Source organism: Phyllopteryx taeniolatus, chromosome 15, assembly GCF_024500385.1.
Source record: "Phyllopteryx taeniolatus isolate TA_2022b chromosome 15, UOR_Ptae_1.2, whole genome shotgun sequence".
NCBI classification, from domain to species: domain Eukaryota; kingdom Metazoa; phylum Chordata; class Actinopteri; order Syngnathiformes; family Syngnathidae; genus Phyllopteryx; species Phyllopteryx taeniolatus.
In genome coordinates this window covers 11,902,724-11,925,733 of record NC_084516.1, presented here as the reverse complement: position 1 = coordinate 11,925,733, position 23,010 = coordinate 11,902,724, and the positions used below count along the sequence as shown (strand labels likewise).

The 23,010-nt window shown below is 40.4% G+C and overlaps 2 protein-coding genes across 11 annotated transcripts in view; both read left to right on the top strand.

Annotated features, from left to right (window-relative positions):
* Window positions 1-2,045: 2,045 nt before the first annotated feature.
* Window positions 2,046-12,691, top strand: LOC133465158 (transmembrane protein 230-like). 2 transcript variants are annotated; one of them, XM_061747648.1, is made up of 6 exons: window positions 2,046-2,297; window positions 3,488-3,649; window positions 4,403-4,514; window positions 7,546-7,668; window positions 9,526-9,619; window positions 12,371-12,504. In XM_061747648.1, the coding sequence occupies exons 3-6, from the start codon at window positions 4,416-4,418 to the stop codon at window positions 12,484-12,486; spliced, it is 432 nt and encodes a 143-aa protein (XP_061603632.1). In that variant the 5' UTR covers window positions 2,046-2,297; window positions 3,488-3,649; window positions 4,403-4,415; the 3' UTR covers window positions 12,487-12,504. The 2 variants fall into 2 exon arrangements, with proteins under 2 accessions (XP_061603632.1, XP_061603633.1); XM_061747649.1 differs by lacking the exon at window positions 9,526-9,619 and having other exon boundaries at window positions 2,063-2,297; window positions 12,371-12,691.
* Window positions 12,692-17,206: 4,515 nt separating this feature from the next.
* LOC133490256 (protein turtle homolog A-like) overlaps window positions 17,207-23,010 on the top strand; it is a 72,190-nt gene continuing 66,386 nt past the window's right edge. For 3 of the 9 annotated variants that reach the window (XR_009792143.1, XM_061800112.1, XM_061800111.1), the window contains exon 1: window positions 17,209-18,198. The gene's annotated coding sequence lies outside the window, so the exon portion shown is untranslated. Of the gene's footprint in view, window positions 18,199-23,010 lie in introns of all 9 variants that reach the window. The other 6 variants (XM_061800106.1, XM_061800104.1, XM_061800109.1 and 3 more) reach the window with 5 other exon arrangements.

Genomic DNA, 23,010 nt, shown 5'->3' with positions numbered 1-23,010 from the left:
TCATAGCTGCAAGTATTGGGGTTTTCTACATTTGTTTTTTTACCAGAAACAGCTGCGTATTTTAGTTATTCATTTATGTATGATGTGTTGTGATTGTCATGGCAATAATTTACTTTCCAATCACAGTATTTATTTATTTTTAATGGTTCAGAGAGTGGCGCCACGGTGGCCGACTGGTTAGAGCGTCAGCCTCACAGTTCTCAGGACCTGGGTTCCCGCCTGTGTGGAGTTTGTATGTTCTCCCCGTGCCTGCGTGGGTGTTCTCCGGGCACCCCGGTTTCCTCCCACATCCCAAAAACATGCATGAATTGGAGACTCTAAATTGCCCGTAGGCATGACTGTGAGTGCGAATGGTTGTTTGTTTGTATGTGCCCTGCGATTGGCTGGCAACCAGTTCAGGGTGTACCCCGCCTCCTGCCCGATGACAGCTGGGATAGGCTCCAGCACGCCCGCGACCTTAGTGAGGAGAAGCGGCTCAGAAAATGGATAGATGGATGGGTTCAGAGAGTGCTGATCCAGAGATGTTAATTACTGCAAAACAAAACAAACACACTGCATTGTGGGAATTGCACAGCTCGACGTCAGGGCTGCTGGTTTTCGTTAGAATTAGCAACTAGCTTTGTTAGCCATGCATCCATCCATTCTCAATACCACTCATCCTGTTCAGGGTCGCTGGAGCCTATCCCAGCTAACCTCGGGCGAAAGGCCCTGCGACCACAACCTCAAGTGGTCGCAGGGCACATATAGACACGGACAACCATTCGCACTCACGTTTACAATGTCATTGAGGGGGAACTGAACCGACGCTGCCCGCACCAGAGTCAGGCGATTACTATCAGTAATCAGCTTTGTGAGCGATCACACAAATAGTTACATGGGGGCTCCCTGTTTGTTACAGTGGATACTGTTCTCAAGAATCAGTGTCATATTTCTTTTTATTCACTTTATTTACCGATCGATCAGCACGCAGCTAGCATTTATTCAAAATGATCTTGATTCTTCTTCGTGTCCTTTTCTTCTTTGCCTCTTTTTGCTGTAATATTTCTACATCGTGCCCCCTAGTGTTTCAACTCTGCTACAACAAAATTGTGCCTTCTTTTTTTAAAATTGCCTTATATTTTTGATACTCACAAGAAAGGCCTATTTATATTTGTGTTACAAATTGTCTCAGAAAATGCAGTTTCCTGTTATATGTACAACATGAATTTAAGAAAAATTCTGTTGTTTATCTAAAAGAGGAAACTAATAGGTCTTTCATTAGTAAGTGAAATAATTGCTCTTTAACCAAGTAAAAATATAGTTTTATCCTTATCATTGATTATTCCGATAGAATTGTCAGGAGAATACCTGATTACTAACTGCAGCACTATCCGATGCAAATTCTTATTTTTGACAGGTCTGTTTAATGTCACATCAGAAATAAAGTGAGCAAAAGTAGGTCATACCATAGCATTTTAATAGAATAACTGAAAACGTACTGTCGATCAGTTTTGAAGGGGCAATAAACTAAGCCCCCCCGTTGACGATTGGCTTTGAAGGTGCAAATATTTTGATCACTACCCTCGTTTTCTTATAAAGGTTCAATGCACTTATTCTTCCATCCATTTTCTGAGCTGCTTATCCTCAGTGGGGTCGCGGGCGTGCTGGAGCCTATCCCAGCTATCAACGGGCAGGAGGCGGGGTACACCCTGAACTGGTTGCCAGCCAATCGCAGGGCACATACAAACAAACAACCATTCGCACTCACATTCACAGCTACAGTTCAATCAACCTACCACGCATGTTTTTGGTATGTTTTTTGTATACAGTGGGTACAGTGTATTCAGACCCCCACTCAAATTTCCACTCTTTGTTATATTGCCATTTGCTAAAATCAAATAAAATTTGCTGTGTATCGCCGATCGATTGATATTCCTTACAGTTCCCGGATGTCTGTCACAGCTAATTTGAAACTGAATTTGTCGAACTGAATCTGAAATTATCAAACTGAATGTGAAAATATCAAATTAGAATTTTCACTGGGGATAAAGAAATTCTCACATTCACTTTCAAGTTTATTGGACTTCAGATAATACAAATTCAAATGCAGTTCCTAAATTCAAATTCAATTCCTGGTGGCACATATTCCAGCCCATATACCTGCTCTGGACGCAGTCCTCAACAGGTCTGTTGCGCATGCGCATTTTGAGCCAAATGAGGAAGTGGACGACGAAATCTCATGGGTCACAACACGGTGCTGTCAAAGCAGCACAGTCAGTGTATTAACGGAATTTATGGCTCGTCTACCTCGGCTGAAGGTATGAAAGAAAAACGGGGTGTACAATCTAACGAAGGAGGAAGCCAATTTATTCAACTCTTGGCAAATAAAAAGTTATTTATGAACTTTCACAGCAGCAACTTATATTTGCCGACGACAGCAGTAGTATCACGCATCGTAAAGTATGAGATATTTACTAAGATGACTTCCTAGCTGAACGCCGATAGATAGAATCAGCAAGTATTGCTTATGAATGTAAATTCAGTGTATTCCGCATAATGGCTTAAACCGTCACGCATATAGGAAAAAAAAAGACGTGGACGTAATTATTGAGGCAGAAGTGAGGGAATGGAAAAGAAAAATAGGGAATGTTTCTTGCCCTCTCAGTAACTTGACACAGGACGAGTCAGTATTTTTCCTAGTTAGTTTTCTAAACTGGGTTTTCTCTAACTTTTTGGGTCCAGGGACTCCTAACAAGGGAAAGATTACCATAAGTACCCCTAAATGCCACGGGAATTATTATTTTTTTCAACCTAAATATTCAACCTCTTCAATACAAAAGAGCTTCAATGGAATGACATTGAATATTTATTCTTCGTCGCTAGCTGATGTGTACTACTTCCACTAAAACGGGGCTGTGAACAAAGAGGAGATGATTTACAAAAGCACTGTTAGTATTGCCAACTTCGCGATTTTGATTGCTGTATTTCGCAACTTTTCAGAGCCTTTTAGCTACTCGCAACTTTAATTCCCCCAACGAAACAGACAACATTAGTGGAGACATTTTCACATTGTGCTCAGAATGACAAGAAAGAAGGTTGGCGGAAGGCAATCGCGAAGTCATTCATGCTGAACATTGGCCAAGAAACGCCCATTTATACTTTGCAAAAACTGTAATTTATCCACAAAACGAGGTAGGAGCCTTCTCTCACATGTAGAACTCCTCATGAGAAAAGATTCATTTGATAGATCATAATCGTATCGGAGCTAATTGTCCCGAAGCAAAGGTATGGAGGAGTAATTGGTTTAACCTGTTTTACCCTCTTCGTCCTCATAGGTCTCTATGTGTCAGTATGCACTTTTTCAAAAACCGATACGCCATGAGTTATTGCAAGTTATTTTGCAGACCCGCAAGTTATTGCTTGTGGAACCCTGAGGCTCCCCAGACCCTGGTTTGACTACCACTGTTCCAAAGTCAATCTGTGTTTTATCCCGCTTATCCGGTTCTAGGTCGTGGAGAGCTGAAGCCTATCCCTGCTGACTAGAGGAGAACGGCAGACTCCATCCTGCAATGGTCGCCTGTCAATCAAAATAGAGACGGATAACTATTAGCAATCACAGCCACACCATCACTGAGTGAAAACTGCACCCCGTTACCTGCACGGAAGTGAGGCAAGTGATCCCCTACACTATCATTGACTGCTTTTCTAAAGTCTATTGCTTTTTCTGAAAAGGTCAAAAACTTAAGAAACGTGTAATGATTCATGTTCTATGGTGCATTCACTTTGTGCCATGCAAATCAGGAAAAGGTTAGAATGTCAGATAGAAACAATTACTGTATATCTGCATGCACAACTTCGTATCTTGCTACATATTTTGTTGGCCTCTGTCACTTAATATACTGACGTGTTACAACTAAAGAGAGCAGAATTTTTTTTCTGTGTAATGAGTCAAGAGATGGAAATATTCTAGTATAGCAACACATGCACACACAAACCTGTACATAACTGACCCCTCATCCACAACCTCTTAGAACTGAGAGAATGTCTCAGTTTTTCACCATTTTGAAGCCTGAAGCCTTTTCATATACTGGCAGGCTTCTTAACACCACTTTTCTCTATGGTGTATCAAATGGATAAGAAATTTGCTACAGAAAGACAGTGCTACAGAAATGATTAGGTTCTTCGCCAGAATAATTAATTTTTATTTTTTTATTTTATTTTTTTACATTTTGTTTTGTAATTAATTTTTATTTTACTGTAAAAATGACCACTGGCAGTATCAAATTTATAATCCACACTCCACAGGTCATAACAAAAACGAAATATAGTACAATCAAAACCTCGCAGTCCACGTGATAAATAATATGTTCTGGGATAAATCAAAAGAAGTAAAGATGTTACTTCCCTGTTTATGTCAATATAGTTTCTTCGCCACAATGCAAGTGAGCAGAAGTAACATGCTAGATGTTGGGGTCTTCAACAAGGTCAAATACTCCCATCTCGCTGGAGATGATGACGGGTACATTGAATTACAGGTACTAGTTTCACATTTTAATTGAATGATTTAAAGATTTAATGAGCATTTATTTCAAACATGCTATACAAAAAGACATAAAGATTTACAAATTTTATTCCATATTGCGTATGCATGTTGTAACATTTTACAGTTGTGTTGACCCCCAAAATGGTAGTGGCCAGGGCCAGCAAAGCCCTCACTGCTGGCCTAAATATTATCAGAAGCACTGACCTACATTCACAACCTAAATTGTATTATTTGTTCCATGAAATTGTATTATTCCCCCCCCCCAAAAAAAGTCTATTCTCTAGCTTCTAGTACATGTGGATGTTTTTTTTTTTTTTTTTAATCCAATCAGATCTCAGGCTCTCTGTCCTGCCGTGTCAATCTCATCTTTCCAGGGCCTTCAGAATCAGTAATGTTGGCCATTGTGACTTAGCAATGGGACTGTTCCTTTAACAAATCAGATTTCAAATTAGTCCTCACAGGGCCAGAGCGCTGACATCAGAATTTTTCTGTCCTCTGGTTGGTTGGTTGGCAAAACGTTTTACATCCAACTTCAACTAGCAAAACATGTCTGTTAGGGATCTGTACAAATCAATACATTTGAAAATCCATTGCATTTAATACTTTTAATATGTCCCTTTTGAAGGCCCTGGTAAATGCACTGGTCAGGTGATGATTGAAGACAAATAAAGGTATAATTTAAAATAGATGAGGTTGAAATTAAAAGATTTTAAGACAGTATAGTTCTTTGTAATCATAACTGATGTTTGTTTGTTTTTAGTATTGTTTATTATTTGTGCTGTTTGATTAGACAAAATATCTGTGAATTTTGAAACAGAGTTGATTTATGTGTTCAAGATATTGACTTTATGAATGGCCGCATAGTTGTTTCCCCAAACCTCAGCCCAATATTGTAAATATGGTAGAACAGTAGAAAGTGTGGAGTGGAGAGTGTCTTTGTGTAGTACATGGCAATGTTTCTTTGTACTTCAGCTTTAACATGGTTTATATGTGGCCTCCAGTTAACACTCTCATCAATTATGACGTATAAATGTGTCTTGCACCCTTTCAGTTTACTATTTTTATTTGTTCCATTAGTAGTCTTACATCATCATCTGAACTTTTATGTCATCCGCGAAAACATGTGGTCTTTCAGTCCGTAATCTAAAATCCAGCATTTTAAACCAGACAGTGTTCAAATTGAACACTCACTGTCAAGACTTCACCAAAGTCTGTAATCTAAAACCACTTGGCAGAGAGCCCAAAATTCCCCAAATAGTCTAAAAGAGAGATTTGTCTGAAAATTATTTATACAAATATGTCCGCGATTTACACAATTTATTTTTTCAGATCCACAGATATATCCGCGATTGACATGTTTTTTAAATGTTGTGTGTGCATTTATCATGACTTATCATTTGTAAATATTCAGTTCTGCTTGTGAATTGTTGGTGCGTTTGTGGATCAGTGGGCACGTGCATTTATTTTTGAGACAAACGTAACGCAGTTTTCAAGATATTCACACACACACATAGGTTGAGAATATTCACACATGTGGGAAGGCCCGTCCGTCCCTCTATCCGCTAGGCAGCAGTGTTACTGTCTCCGTTGAGACTATAGACTATGAAATAGATGATTGAGAGCGAGCCACTCTTGTTATTTAAGCACTGTAATAATAAGGTGGTTTTTGTATCTTGCTGACAGATGAGGATGGCGATTTCTTTTTATTTTACTTACGAATAACGTGGCTGCCGGTTGTCCACCTTTTTCAGCCATGGTCGATTAACTTGGGATTTCAGCAGGGTCGGACCATAGATTGTTGGATTCCCATAAAAATGACTTGCAGTCAAGTCATCAACGGAGACAGCAAAACTGCCGCCTAGCGGATGGAGTGACGGGCCTTCCCAGACGTTTGAATATTATCAATTTGTGTGTCTGAATATCTTGAAAACTGCATTATGTTTAATAAATGCGCATGACTGCTGATCCACAAACGAACCTTCAACAATTCACAAGCAGAATTTAATATTTACAAATGATAAGTCATGATAAATGCACACGCAATATTAAAAAACACGTGTAAATCACGGATATATTTGTGGATCTGAAAGACACGTGTAAATCACGGATATATTTGTGGATATGACAAATACGTGTCAATCACGGATAATAGTTGTGGATCTGAAAAATACGTGTAAATCAGATATATTTGTGTAAATAATTTTTAAACAAATCTCTACCCATATTGTCTTCCTCTTCTTTGCCTTTCGTACTGTATTTTCCCCCTCAGAAAAATAGGAGTGATCAATGACTGAACAATAATGCAATAATGATGTCATGGCAGCTCTAGATGATCATGACTCCTACAAAGCATCCATTTAAGCTGCAGTGGTTCCATACCTGTATTACTTACACCTCCTCGGGGCATATTTGCACGCTGTCTGGGAATTTCAATTATATGCTGTGTTGTATCAACCTTTGTGTGCAGCTATTTCAGTAATTTCTCAGCACACAGGAAATTGCAATCCCCAGTGGCAAAAATTATAGCTATGAAATGCTTATCTTCTTTGTCTTTAACACCTGATTATTTACTTTCCCTAATAACTACAATCAGTATCCTATTACAATTAATTCTGTGTCTTTTACAAAGCACAAAACATTGTGGATCACAACTGCAACATTGCTACAATGTTCAGCAGTCGCAAAAACACTCATGTAAGGTTAATTGAAAACTCCAAATTGCCCGTGGTTATGAATGTGAAGGGTTGTTTTTATCTATGTGTCTTGCGATTGACCGCTGTCGAATTCAGGGTTCACTCACTCGAGACGAGTCCCTAAGGAAGACAAGTGGTTTAATAAATTGATGGGAGGACGTTATGGATTAATGCACCAGGCCATGATCACTTTGTGATTGATGGGCAAACAGCGGAGTGTATAATCTGTCTTTTTATTTTGTATAGAAAATAGATTGTGATGATGGTGTGATGTTAAACCTCTTGTGAAAATACACGTGCGTGATACACATGGAATTTGTTTCTTTACAGTTTAAGAAAAGTCCTCCAAAGGTCCCCTATAAGGCAATTGCTCTGGCAATTTTCCTCTTTTTGATTGGCTCCTTACTCATCACCTTTGGGGCCCTTTTTCTGTCAGGTACCATTGACGTGGAGGTGAGTTAAATGAAACAACAGACAAAACAAATGTTTCACTGCAGCAGCTTGAAAGTGACTTCCCCTCCCCTAACAACAAAAATATAAAAAACTGACAACACTTTGTTGGTGGCATATCTGTATTAAAATGGAATGTACACCACATATTGATTTCATGGTAGTTTCTTCAAATGTTAAATTATTACAGTAGAGACTACTTCAGCCAATCGGGTATGCTAGGTTTAAAGATATAGGCACATCTAATTTCAGGGTCTATATTTCAGAGAAATAGCCAGATTGAGTTGGTACAGTCTTAACAGACAAAATAGAGCCAACATTTGTATCAAGATGTGTTTTGCCGCAATGAAGTCAGAATGGTTTTCACTTTCGTAACTGGAAAAAGATAGTTTGCTGCCTGAACAGGTTGCAAAATAAATCAAAACAGGAGGTTAAAGTGTCGTAGATGTTCTGTTGAAAATAGCAGCATGTAATGTTAATGCTAAGCATTTTTTTTCCTCTACTGGTGCAGGGAGAAACTAATTAGGTCTGTTGTAAATATTCCAATACCGTATACAGTACGTATACGTACTCATACATATACCTTCGAGTTTTAGCTGCTGGAGTTAGGTTCACATTGCAGTGTGTGTCAGTATACACATATTTCTCAACACAAATTAGTATGCTGCACTTACTTTTGGTTTGAGATTTTTAATGTGAAGACATTAAGAGATTAGGTCCCACTGTCTTTTCATACTGTTCTGCCATTTCTGTTTATTGTGGACGTTCTTAAAAGATTTCTACCAATTAAGAATAATTTTCAAAACACATGAATCTTAATTAATTAGAATAATGTTGACAGACACAGGAATACCCATCCTTTGTTTGATATACTGCTCTTGCAAAGGATAAATATATTTATTACTATTACATTGGACACTCGCACATTTGTGGTTCGGCATTTGCGAAATCACTTAATCACGGATAATTTTTGGAGCCAAACAAAAATGACACAAAAGTATGAATACTGAAATAATGATGATCTCATCTTAATTTACTCACAAATTTACTTACTTAGTGTGAAACTGGGTCTGTTTAATTGAAGACAGAGGTTATGTACTCACAGGAAGTCACTACTCACTCTGTTGTATGAATGGCAACAGGTGGAGACACAGGTTTATTGTACATTATTCCATGTAATGGAAGATAATTTAGTTGTTCTGACTGTCACAATACATTACTAAAAAAGATAAGAAAAAAGATATATACGTATATGTAATTAATAAATAATTTTCAGACAAATTAAGTGAAATTGGATAATTTCCAGCAGCACCCCTTATGATCTCTTATGGCACCCTGGTTGGGAATCATTGGTCTACAGTAAGTATGATCCATCCTTCCATCCATCTTCCGAGCCGCTTCTCCTCACTAGGGTTGCGGGCGTGGTGGAGCCTATCCCAGCTAACATCGGGCAGGAGGCGGGGTACACCCTGAACTGGTTGCCAGCCAATCGCAGGGCACATACAAACAAACAACCATTCACACTCACATTCACACCTACGGGCAATTTAGGGTCGTAGTATGATTTAAAAAAATAAATAATAATAATAAATACAAAAATAAACATTTACATACCCCAGTTCAAATGCCATTTTTGAAAAAAAAATTAATAAAATAATGAAACCAAGATAATTAATTTAAATACTTTCCCTACCATTAATATCGCCCATAAACTGAAGTTTAATAATACAAAAATATTTTCGTGAGCAACCAGTCACATTCAAACTTTATTAATTAACATTTAAAGTGCCTCTAATTAACCCCAAATATGTTTCAGATGTTCTAGTAAGCTTTTCCCGACATTTTCTTTTTGCTTTCTAGGAGAAGCCTAAAAGCTTTTGTGCTAACACTGACTGTTATTTTGAACTGTTCATAATGAAACCAGCATTGAACTTTTTGGCCATAGTTCCCAAAGGTATGTTTGGTGCAAACACAACATCTCAGCTCATCACCAAAATAATCATGACCTTAGCTACAGTGAAACATGGTGGCGTTAGCATCATGTTTGTGGCAGTTTTTTTTTTTTAGCTGGAACTGGAGCCGTAGACAAGGTGGAGGAAATGATTTGTGTTAGCACAAAAGCTTCACATATGAAAGTGTTTAGGAATTGGACTGTACTTTTCTGGTAAATAATTGGTTTAAACTATTAATATAGGCAAATTATAATCACTTATAGGGGACCATGAATTATTCGCAGAAATTGGCTATTAGCAGTCAGGCTCTGTCCCTATCCCCTGTAAATAGCGCTCCATGCTCCCATGAGGTGTCACATTAGTCCAGTGCTAAGGTCATAGTTAGAGGGTTCCAGTTACAATGCAGTGCAGGATATATTGGTTCCTTTACACTGTAGTTTTCTGTCTCAGTCCAAAAGTGTCTACATACAGTACACTGGATGCTATTAATTAAAGTCTCTATATGTGTCTAAATAAGTGTCTCTGTTTTTGTATAATCCATATTTTTAATTTTAGTGTTAATTACCAGGTCCTGATCCAAGAATTCAACCAAAGTGGTAATTAAAACACTGCCACTACAGTTAATCCTGCCTTAAAAATAGATGTAATGAATGAGTTACCTCTGCGTTTTATTGTCCTGCTGCCAGTTTTCATCCATGTTTCTTTCAAGGCTACCACAGTTTAGTGTATGTTAAAATATGAGTCTGATATTTTGTAACCCGGGGTGCCAACCCCCGTGGATCCCCCGCTGTGCCTTCTACTTCTGAAGTTCACATCTCCATCTGGGAGATAACAGTATGAATGTATAAAATTTGTAATTATCAGTAGGAGGCTAATGTTTTCCAGACTGCAGCTTGTGTTTGCAGAAAAAATACTCTGACATTGAGGCTAGCCCATGAACATCTTTTAGTTTAGACAATGTATTATTGGAGAAATAATGTTCACAGTTTGAGTGTGCAAAAAGAGTCAATTTTGCTGAAAAGAGATTTTGAGGGCAGTTCAGGGCAAAGAGAGGGTAATGTAATTAGATTAACTGTGAAAGAGTGTATTGATTAATGACACTAAAAATGAAATATCAAAACCCCTGAAAGTCAAACTGAACATCCATCCATCCATTCTCTGTACAACTTATCCTCACTAGGGTTGCGGGCGTGCTGGAGCCTATCCCAGCTATCTTCGGACGGGAGGCGGGGTACACCCTGAACCGGTCGCCGGCCAATCGCAGGGCACATATAAACAAACAACCATTCGCACTCACATTCACACCTACAGGCAATTTAGAGTCTCCAATCAACCTATCACGCATGTTTTTGGGATGTGGGAGGAAACCGGAGTACCCGGAGAAAACCCACAAAGGCAGGGGGAGAACATGCAAACTCCCCACAGGTGAGGCCAGGATTTGAATCCCGGTCCTCAGAGCTGTGAGGCAGATGTGCTAACCAGTCACCCCCACCGTGCTGCCCAAACTGAACATATTTAGGTAATATAGTAGTCAAGGGTAAATTGCACAGTGCTCAGGACTGCATCTTGAGGTGAACAAAAACACTCAACTTTATGTGCTTTGTCGTTTTACGTGTGTACTGACAGTTGATCGACATTAAACCAAAACCAAATCGGTAGTGGTTAGGCATGTCTGCCTTACAACCAGGGGTGTCGAAAGAAAAGATGCTATGTCCCTGGTTACAGCCGACAGGTTCTGGGCAAGTCCGGTCTTACTGTTGTCGAGTTATGTTCTCTCCATGCTTGCACGATTTCCTCTGAGTACTCCGACTTGGTCCCACATTCCAAAATCATGCATGTTAGGTTAATGAGAAACTCTAAATTGCCCATTATGAGTGTGAATGGATGTTTGTCTATATGTGCCCTGTCATTGAATGGTAACCACTCCAGAGTGTACCCTGTCTCTTAGTTAGCTGGGATAGGCGGAGCTGGCAAATGTTACAGAACGTCTGTATTTTGTTATACAAATCACTGAACATTGACTCGTTACATGTAACACTGATTGTTACGGATATTGGGAAAAAAAACAAAACAATCCAGCGTTTGGCATTACTGGCACGTCCACATTTAGCAGCTGCTTGGTACATGCTATTTTATTATGCCCTCTGGCTGCCAACCCGCAGAGGCGAAAGTTCTCTTTGCGTTCGGTGTCAACGCATTGTAAGTCATCGTCGCCTCCATGGTAGCGAATAAGCTACACTTCTTAGCATGCTTCTTACAAAAGTGTCACGAAGGGAGGACAAGGAGTGGCTTGGTGACGATGATGTCAAAACCATGCTAATTGCTAAGCTATTGTGTCATGCAGTCGCAAAACATCGAAATAAGTGATTTGGTGAAACAATACACTAGTCACATAGGTCTGGCTGGAACCGCCTTTTTGTGGAGAGTAACCAACTTTAAACAACAAAATAATCATTACGTGTTTTGAGATATAAATATAAAATAATACATGTCCAAAACAAGACGCCGCGTCTGAACCAGAAATTAATTAGTACATCACTGGATCAGTCACTTCAGCGCAGGGGCAGGTTAAAATGATAAATTATAAAATTATATTAATATTATTAATAACTATTTTTAATGTAAGATAAGATAACCTTTATTAGCATCCTTTCAGCAGAAATTGTGGAAATGGGAAATATAAATATGTAATATAATTAGCATGCAAGACGTAATTACATTTCTTCTTCTTTGTTTTCTTTGCATATACTCAGCACCCAGATCGCATCATCCCTGTCATCATTATTGGGCTTCTTGTTTTCCTTCCTGGATTTTACCATTTGAGAATCGCCTATTACGCCGCCAAGGGATACCGAGGTTATTCCTATGATGACATCCCAGATTTCGGTGACTGACTGGGGCGTCAGCCATCTGAGCATCCACGCTCCCTTTGCCAAACATATATCCATAAAGAACCACCTGCTGTCTTCTTTCTCCAAGCATGTAATGTATAACAAATAAGACAAATGTATTACGCTGTTCAGAAATGGCACTCCATGTTTATCCCTTGGTGGACTATACCAGATTTAAGATAATCTTTATGGTTCTGTCTGATTTGCTCCACAAGCTTGGAAAACCCTACTGACAGTGAACAAAAAGAGGAGCAGCTTCTTGCCTGCATCACAACAGCAATATTGTGCTGTTCTATAGTATGACCTCTAGAAAGACCAAGACCCAGAATGAATACTGAAAACATGTTAAATGGACTCAAAATCCGACAGTTTCTTTCTGTTACTGTACTGCTGTGTTGTTACTGAGAATCGAGGTTGCATCGCTGTTTTCAGTGTCCTGTTTAACAAAGCTAAACTCAACCACGAACTCCCTAAATACAAGCAGCACATCGACTGTCCTACCAGGGAAAATAATACTTTAGACCACTGCTACACCACGGTAAAAAACGCATACCGTGCTATACCTCGTGCAGCCTTGGGCTCGTCTGATCACTGCTTAATTCACTTAATACCGACGTACAGGCAAGAACTTAAATGTGCGAAGCCTACAGTGAAAACAGTCAAAAAGTGGACAAATGAAGCCAAGATGGAACTTCAAAGCTGCTTAGACTGCACAGACTGGAGTGTCTTTGAAAATTCAGCTGGCAGCCTGGATGAATATACGGACACTGTCACATCCTATATCAGTTTCTGTGAAGAGGTCTGTGTTCCAACAAAATCATTTCGCACATTCAACAACAATAAGACGTGGTTCACTGCTAAACTTAAGCAGCTTCGCCAAGCTAAGGAGGACGCATATCAGAGCGGGGACAGGGCCCTGTATAATCGAGCTAGAAACCAGCTGACCAAAGAAATTAACATTGCAAAGAGGATCTATACAGCAAAGTTGGAAAAACAGTTTAGCGCAAACGACTCTAAATCAGTCTGGCATGCATTCCAGTCGCTGACTAATTACAAGCGACGATCCCCCCAAGCTGAGAACAATAGCACACTAGCCAACGACTTGAATACCTTCTACTGCAGATTTGAAAAGGACAGTTTCACACCACACACCAACCCGGCCCCACCCGCGACCACAATCACACCTCTGACCTCTGCGTTAACCATCCATGAACAGGATGTGAGACGCATCTTCAAACAACAAAAGATTAACAAAGCGGCAGGCCCGGACCACGTGTCTCCATCCTGCCTCAAAGTCTGCGCGGACCAGCTCGCGCCAGTCTTCACTCAGATCTTCAACAGATCACTGGAAATGTGCGAAGTTCCATCCTGCTTCAAACGCTCCACCATCATCCCAGTCCCCAAGAAACCTGCAATCTCGGGTCTGAATGACTACAGGCCTGTCGCTTTGACATCTGTGGTCATGAAGTCCTTTGAACGTCTCGTGCTGGACCACCTCAAGAGTGTCACAGGTCCCCTGCTGGACCCCCTGCAGTTTGCCTACCAAGCGAACAGATCTGCGGATGATGCAGTCAACATGGGACTGCACTTCATCCTAGAACACCTCGACAGTGCAGGGACCTACGCGAGGATCCTGTTCGTGGACTTCAGCTCAGCGTTCAACACCATCATCCCTGAACTCCTTTCATCCAAGCTTCTCCAGCTCAGCGTCTCACCTGCCATCTGCCAGTGGATCTACAGCTTTCTGACGGGCAGGACACAGCAGGTCAGGCTGGGGGAGGCCACCTCATCCACACGCAGCATCAGCACTGGGGCGCCCCAAGGTTGTGTCCTCTCTCCGCTGCTCTTCTCTCTCTACACGAACGACTGCACCTCAGCGAACCCGACTGTCAAACTCCTGAAGTTTGCAGATGACACCACTGTCATCGGCCTCATCAAGGACGGTGACGAGTCTGCATATCGACAGGAAGCGGAGCGGCTGGAGCTGTGGTGCGGCCGACACAACCTGGAGCTGAACACGCTCAAGACTGTAGAGATGATCGTGGACTTCAGGAGGCATCCTTCGCCACAGCTGCCCCTCACGCTGTCCAGCTGCCTTGTGTCAACCGTCGAGACCTTCAAGTTCCTGGGAATTACAATCTCCCAGGACCTGAAGTGGACGACCAACATCAACTCCGTCCTCAAAAAGGCCCAGCAGAGGATGTACTTCCTGCGGCTTCTGAGAAAGCATGGCCTGCCACCGGAGCTGCTGAGACAGTTCTACACAGCGGTCATCGAATCAGTCCTGTGTTCTTCCATCACAGTCTGGTTTGGTGCTGCTACAAAAAAGGACAAACTCCGACTGCAACGGACAATCAAAACTGCTGAAAGGATTGTCGGTACCCCCCCTACCCACCCTTGAGGACTTGCACGCTGCCAGAACTAAGACAAGGGCGTGCAAAATCCTCTCGGACCCTCCCCACCCCGGTCACCAGCTCTTCCAGCTCCTTCCCTCAGGTAGGCGCTACCGATCAATGCAAACTAGAACTAGTAGACATTCCAACAGCTTCTTCCCTCTTGCAATCAACTTCTTGAACAGCTAACTTACAATTCCATTACAACAAGCTGGCAATTTTTTGACTTGAGTTCGTTGTCACATTTCTGTATTCTGTATTATGTATTACTCGTGCACTCACTGTAGTTGTCTCGCCGTGCTGCACTATTTGCATATAGTGGCCACTCATGCCAGAGTAGTATCTGCTTCATTTGCACACTAATTGAGGAGTATCTGTAACATTTGCACAACCATTGTCCCAGATTATCGCAGTACTCGTCACTTTAAACCGCATACACTCCTTGAAGTCTCAGTGCCCTTTGCACAATGGTCATTGCACCGGACTATTGCGTCATTAGCCATTCGAACTGAGGACTCTGCATCTTTTTGCACAATTGTTGTTTGTTGTTGTTTTTTGTCAATGTCTTTATGTCTCCAAAGTGTTCTGTAAATTGACTGTCTGTTGTACTAGAGCGGCTCCAACTACCGGAGACAAATTCCTTGTGTGTTTTGGACATACTTGGCAAATAAAGATGATTCTGATTCTGATTCTGATTCTGTTTTAAAGGCAATACATACATGCATTTATTTATAATGCATTTATGATATAATTATGAAATTCAGTTTACACTGGGCTGCATGTTTTTGTTCCACATCACACACAGAACCAGACCACACATGCTGAGATGTGAGAGTTAAGTGTTGCACTCCTAAGCTAACATGGGAGGTGGTGTGAGGGGCGTCGATGCCTTGCTTAAGTGCACTTCGACAGTAGTCACAAAGAAGAGGAGAATCTTTCCAATATGTAGTTACTGTTTATTTTTTGCAAAAGCAGGGCTCAAACTGATTCAGAAGTTCCAAATGAAAGTCCTTACGGATGAGTGGTTCTAGTTCCAAATTACAGTAAAACATCAAATTAACGGTCTTTGGATTTAACAGATAAAACCTGCAGAAATAGTAGTATCCGTCTGGAGCTCAAAACGCCCGCGCGTAGCGAGCAAAGTTCTTTAGTGCCAGAATTGACTGCGGTTGTTTACTAGCGCAATGAGCAGACAGAGCCTGGTAGTTCTGGGAATAGCTGCTGTTGTAGTACTTCAGTGCAACTTTTTATACTGATTTTGGTACAGTATACAGTATTGTTTCTGTTAAGCCATTCATGATAGCATCCAATTGTAATGGAGGTGAGAAAAGGAAGCACAATAACCTTAGTATTGGTGACAAATTGGAACTTATTTAGAAGTTGGAGTTGCTAGTTTCTGTGGCCAGAGTATGTGAGGAAAATGACGGTGAAAAATAAAAACTAAGTGACATACAAGGCAAGGAAAAACTCCAAGGTTTTGCAGTGAAGTTCGATGTCTATATAGTATAGTATTTATTTACAAAAAAAATTTACTGTACAAGGTGTTTTTAGGCCACGAACAAAAAGTGTCAAATTAACAGATAAATGACTTTAATGGACGAACCTCCCCCCTATTAGTTAAGTTGAGGTTCCACTGCATTTCCAGCACAATAAAAAATATAATGTTGAATCAAATTACAGCATATTTATGAAGTTTTATATTGTTTACGTTAATAGATTGGGGAATATATTTAGATGTGTATTTGACTTTGTATACTGAATAAATTGTTGTGCCAAGCTGTTTGAATAAATCAAAACACTTATTATTTTTTTCAAGTGGTGAAAAATTGTGAATTCACATTAGTAAGATTCCTTCAAAATAATTACAATGACACGTATGGCAGGTGGACACGCGCAATGTAGAAAAAGGATGCACTGGTACAGTTTTATAATTTAAAAAGCACTAAAAAGGAGCTGAGTTATTATTGATGGTGTAGTGGTACATTCGCCTGACTTCGGTCCAGACAGAGTTGGTTCAATTCCCACTCAGTGACAGTGTAAGTGCGAATGGTTTGTGTGTGTCTATATGTGCCCTGCAACTGACTGGCTACCAGTTCAGGCTGTAGTACGCCTTTTGCCCGAAGTCAGCTGCGATATGTTCCAGCAACCCGCGACCCTCAACCGAATAAGCGGAATTTAGAATGGATGGATACAAAGGAGCCACTGTTAACTAAAATACAATAAAGCTCTTATTTTAATAATCAATAATACAAATGAGCAACACACAATATTTTTACAAATTAGCCACAAAAAAATTGCACTTGTATGCTCCTTTGTCTTTGTGGCTTATAATTTATGACCTCCTTAAAGTTCATCTTGGTGATTTGACAAAAATTTCCACATACACACTAAAATCTTTTAGGAAGGATTCCCAGAAGAGTGGAAGTTCTTGTAGCTAACAGTAAAAGTACTCAATGTGCATTTATATGGGCCTCTGTTTTACTATCTATTGATCCTATCCCTGTATTGAGAGTTGAATTAATAACACGTAACAACGTGAATTTACATTCTCAATCCATGCACGTCTCGTATCAAACTTAAATTGTATTTGTCTGCAGTATCATGAGCACTCAAATATTTTAAAGCATTTCCTGCCACTGAAGATGATGCACAGCCGTCTTCCTCCACAGCTCATATATCTTATTATTACAATAAGGCTCCCTTAAGTTTATATTTGTGTTTTTCCCCCCCCCTTCCTTTTCATTTGTACAACGCAAGACCACCATTGACTTTCTGTGTATAGTACCAACACTTTTGTGCATAGCGCGTGTGACCCTTCCCGGTTGGACCAGCAGTGCAAGGGCAAGGACACCCTCGTGTGGTAGCCACTATACTGGACAGCATCCAGGGGGATTTAGGACGGGGAAAACAAAAACAAAACAATACTGTAATTACCCGTCTGCAAGTTAAATGTATGCGTCTGGTTTGGATATTAAAGTCGTGCTTTGAATGCAAATATGGTGGCCTAGGACTTTTGAATACAAGCAAAAGGGCGGCGTGCATGGCGGGAGGAGGAAGGAAGGAAGGACACAACAGCAGTTTACTGTGGATACTTCACTGTCACCTGGATGTGAAACAGACACCTGTTAGCTGCTCTTGTTCGCCACAGATATCACGTTTCAGCTTGTTGCTCAGAGCAACACAGAACCGAAGACCGATGCTCCTGTTGACTCACTTCCAGTTGGACTGAACTGAACGAGAGAGACGTTTACAAAAAAAAAAAAACTACCATGGAGGCCACCAGTTATCAAGCTACAGGTACAATGCGTTTAAATACCGACTCACCTCACTCTGAATATCTGCTTTTGTAAAGAGTTTCTTTCTTCTCTTGGATTCAGTGTTGTGTTGTTAAAGTTTGAAAAGTGCTTGACTATTGGACAACATTCATTTAAGCGTACGGTCGCTTGCTTATAACGTAGGCCAACAGTATCCTAGCTTTACTTTTGATACGTAAAGACGAACGATATACAAAATACAGTATTTTATAGCCTGTACAAATTTTGGGATGCGTATTTGTATGTTAAATTTACAGACTACAATTACAGTGGATATATTTAAACACTGCTGCATGGTGCTGGAAAAGCTTTCTTAAAAGTACATGAACAAGGTGAAACCAGAAGAAGGATTAGGATTCTCTATGGATAGCCTCATTGTTCTTAATTCTCTGAATGTCTCATGCATTTAATGAATGTATTGTGGGTGCAAATTTTCTCCTCTTTGTGTCATTTTCCAACAAACATTTAGACTAATTTGATCTTTTATGTGAGTCCCTATGTTTGTTTATTTTTGCTTTGGTTTTTGAGGAGCTCCAAAAGAGCTGTCAAAGTAAAGATAGAGACAATGCCTTATGTTACAGGTGAAGTATCTTCTAATCTTGAGAGACCTTGTAAGCGCCATGTCTTTTGGTGGTTTTTATTTGGAATATACTTCAGTGATCAGTGGTGGTTCAAAATAAGAACAGTGTGAGGCGGCATTTTTTATTTGACTTATTTGACATGGAAAACATTGTTTTATATTGGTATCGATGCTTACATTTCTTTCAAGTGGCAGTAGAGGGACTGAAGTCTCTTTTGTTCATGCCCACAAAACCGTGTAATTAAAGTTCCTACAAATTTCATTCAACACATGTTAAGTTATATTCACATCTAATTATGTGTAGTGTCTTAGAGTGCAGTATTTATAAGATCTCCCGCAAATACAAATACTTTGATTCAGTAGGTACTTGCATCATGCACATCGAGCAAAATATAAAAAAAAAAAAGTTTTTTAAATACACTTGACTGAATGTTGTTTTTACCAATTTATTACTCTTTTCAAAGCCATGGTGTGTTTATTAGCATGTAAATATGTTTTTATAATTTACTTTATTTGGAAATGTTTGAACTGAATCACCGTTGGACTAAAAACTAGGCTTTACATGATCAGGATTTTTGGGACCGATCAGCGAGTTGAAAAAAAACGATAACCAATCCGATCACAAGATGGAGGAATGTGTCTATTTAAATGACTTGTTCATTTACTGTATATACTTGTGTACTTAATTGCTACAAAAATTATATTTACAATAAATAATGTATATTTGTTCATCTATTTATGCCAGTGAGGCATAGCGACACACAGAACAAATGATAAATGGTCTTCTATTAGATGGCAGGAAGTACATACAGTAATTAATGTATCCATTTTTCAATTGTAAAATATGTTCCTTGGCTCTATAAAGGTTGGAAATCACTGCTCTAGTCACATCGTGTGTTCTAATCAGTCAGGTCAAACCAATATTACATGACAGAAATAATGGGTGCTAACTTAGTGTAATTAAATTATTTTTAATTAAAGTACTTCACACACACCGAAACTTTAGAGCATGATTCGACAGAACGGCGGCATGTTTACGTCCAACCGTTCGCGGTACCACTAGCTTGCTAGGCTAGATAACGTTTTGTTGCCTGCTTGCGAGCCGTATCGTTTTAAAAGTGCTGGAACATACCTCAAGCAAGCCTTAAACGAACATCCTCTCCTGTCCTGAGCATGGGTGCCCACCAACACATTTTTTTTCCCCATTTTGTCCTTATAATATAAAGTCGGCGCGCTCCGCTCTTGTTGTCGTCGCCATGGTAACGAGTGTATCCGGTCGTATTTGACTTGACAAGATAAAGCCTAATGATCGTAAAAAACGGGTTTATGCTGATTCCTCATAGCAGCATCCTAAATTGGCTCATTGCCACCTAGCCCACGCTCTGAGAAAGAGAAGAGGTGGGGAGGAGAGAGGAGACGTGTCAGTAAAGCAAGCAAATCAATCACTCAATAAATTTTCTTCAGTTGACCCTTTAAGCATCCATCCATCCATCCATCCATTATCTGAGCCGCTTCTCCTCACTAGGGTCGCGGGCGTGCCTATCCCAGCTGTCATCAGGCAGGAGGCGGGGTACACCCTGAACTGGTTGCCAGCCAATCGCAGGGCACATAGAAACAAACAACCATTCACACTCACAGTCATGCCTACGGGCAATTTAGAGTCTCCAATGAATGCATGTTTTTGGGATGTGGGAGGAAACCGGAGTGCCCGGAGAAAACCCACGCAGGCACGGGGAGAACATGCAAACTCCACACAGGCGGGGCCGGGGATTGAACCCGGGTCCTCAGAACTGTGAGGCTGACGCTCTAACCAGTCGCCGACCCTTTAAGCATGGTTTTGAATTGTGGAAGGAAGACGAAGTGCTCAGAGTAAACCCACGCAAACATGGAGGGATTATACAAACTCTCTACAGGAAGGCCGGAGCCGAGATTACAACCCCATACCTCAGAGCTGTATTTTAGGTTCCCTGAAGACTTAAGATGGTCCATAGGTGTGAATGTGAGTGTGAATGGTTGTTTGTCTTGTCTTGTGTACCATACGATTGGCAGGTGACCAGTTCAGGGTGTACCCCACCTCTTACCGAAATGGTAAACAGGATAGGCTCCAGCTCAACAGAAAGCCTAGTGAGGATAAGTGAAAGTGGATTGATGAATGGATGACTGGTAGCATGTAAGGCATGTTGGACCGATCGATAGATGTGACCTTGAAATATGAACCCCAGAATGTCCTTCCGTTTTCTACAAACTACACATTGGATTGTCTTTCACCACCAATTCCATTTAGTGGTTATTGTATCTATCTAGATTGAACAACTTTTTAAACATTGATTTTTAGACATGGAAGGAATTCGACACAAGCTTCTTATGTCACCTTTGTTTTGTGAGCCAAAAGATAAGACTTATTTCGTAATAATATCCAGTATGAATGCATACTTTACTGTTGCACATTTTCAATTATATTATAATATTATAGTGGAAAAATCACATAATTCCTGATTTTTGCTTGCACGTGTTAATTGCAGATTCTATTAAAATCATTGTTCCATGTGGTGCCATGACCCTACACAGGATAAGAGGTACAGAACATTGAATGATGAATTGATAGATGGGCGGATCCCACTAACGAAGGACTATTACTCAAGTATCAAGATAGAGTTCTGCACCTTGGACATTTTTGTCATATCTCATCGTTTGACTAAAGCAGCACAGTTGAAGAGGGCTCGCACTGTAGCTTTACATCAAAACGCTTGGGGTTGGAATATGTGTTAACTTAGATCTTGCATGTTCTTGCTCCCTCTGGATTTCTCACACAGTTACTGTATAAAACAAGTATATTAGGTTAAGTGAGGACAACACTTGGGCCATCTATCCACAAACAATTAAATTTCAGTTCAGAGGGGTAAACTTTAGCTGGCTTGTGTTTCCACAGGGAGTGAAGGAGGGGTGGTGAAAGCGGTGTCAGTTACTAGAATAATGTGACATTATTGCCACAGGACATTGTCTAAATTGACACTGAATTGAACTAAGAAGATACATGGGACACTGTATGGAGGAGCTGTGTCCTGACATTATCTGTAATCTTTGAATCGTCTCCCCATCGTAATCCACTTTTTTTTAAACGATTGTTCTCCATTTCATTTCTAAGAAGGCAGTGACAAGTCCCTTATTGACTAATCTTGCAGCGAGCCCAGCTCCACCTTAAGGCCAAATCACACTTTCCACATTGCATGCCGCACATTGCACATGAAATTTGGATGCGCACCTGGTTCCATTCATACTACATTTCTGGATTCAAGTTGGTACGCGTACCAGGCATGCGCACAAATGATCCAAATGTCAGCACTGCAAAAGTAAAAATATACTGCCCATTTGTTTGTTGTAATGTTTGGGATAGTTAACTTCAGGAGTTTTCTGGCTATCTATCTATATTCCTTTAAAGTTTAATTATAAAGATGCTGATACTGGTGGATCTCTTCATACAAGCGCAATGCAAGCAAAAGTAGTGTTTCTTCTTAACATAAATACTCAAGTAACAATAAAATGTTACATTAAGACTACTCTGGCGAGTACAATTTATCCAAAAGGTCACTTAAGTAAATGCAATGGAGTAAATTAAGTTTATAACTACCCATCTCTGGCTGCTACCAACTAAGATTGTCTGTTGGTACGACGACGTCCTCCTCACTCATTGCTCCATAGATGTGAGTTCAATAACTGATTTACAGAAAGGAAGTCCACAGGAAGGGCAAGTGGATGATTTTGTGTAGGATAGAGGCTGATGTGGAACTCATCGATCCAGATAGCTTGAATTCGCTCCTCTTCAAATTTGTTTATCTGGACTTGTACCAGGTGTCTCCGTTGAGATAGATCAGCAGCAAGGCCATGTTTCCGTGATGATTCCATGAAGGCATAATTCCATGAAAGCATGTGTTGTAAGCCAGAGCTCTCTCTCTCAGCCTTTTGATGTCAATGTTGACATTAAACAGGGGGGTGTCATTGCTCCCATCCTGTTCAAGACCTACATTGTTGCTTGTATCACTCCTTACTTGGCACAATATGGATCCTCAGGATGGAGTGCACCTTCGTACCCGCTTCGATGGAGGACTTCTGAACCTACGTCACCTCAAAGCCAAAACCCGCACCAGCTCCCACTCTGTGTATGAACTACAACAATTTGCTGATGATGCAGCGCTGGTCTCTTGTGACAAGCACTCC

Coding starts and splice junctions, on each gene's coding strand:
- LOC133465158 (XM_061747648.1), top strand. CDS start 4,416: ATGCAAGTGAGCAGAAGTAACATGCTAGATGTTGGGGTCTTCAACAAG. Junction 7,669..9,525: donor CAGGTACCATTGACGTGGAG/GTGAGTTAAATG, acceptor TTTGCTTTCTAG/GAGAAGCCTAAAAGCTTTTG. Junction 9,620..12,370: donor TTTGGCCATAGTTCCCAAAG/GTATGTTTGGTG, acceptor GCATATACTCAG/CACCCAGATCGCATCATCCC.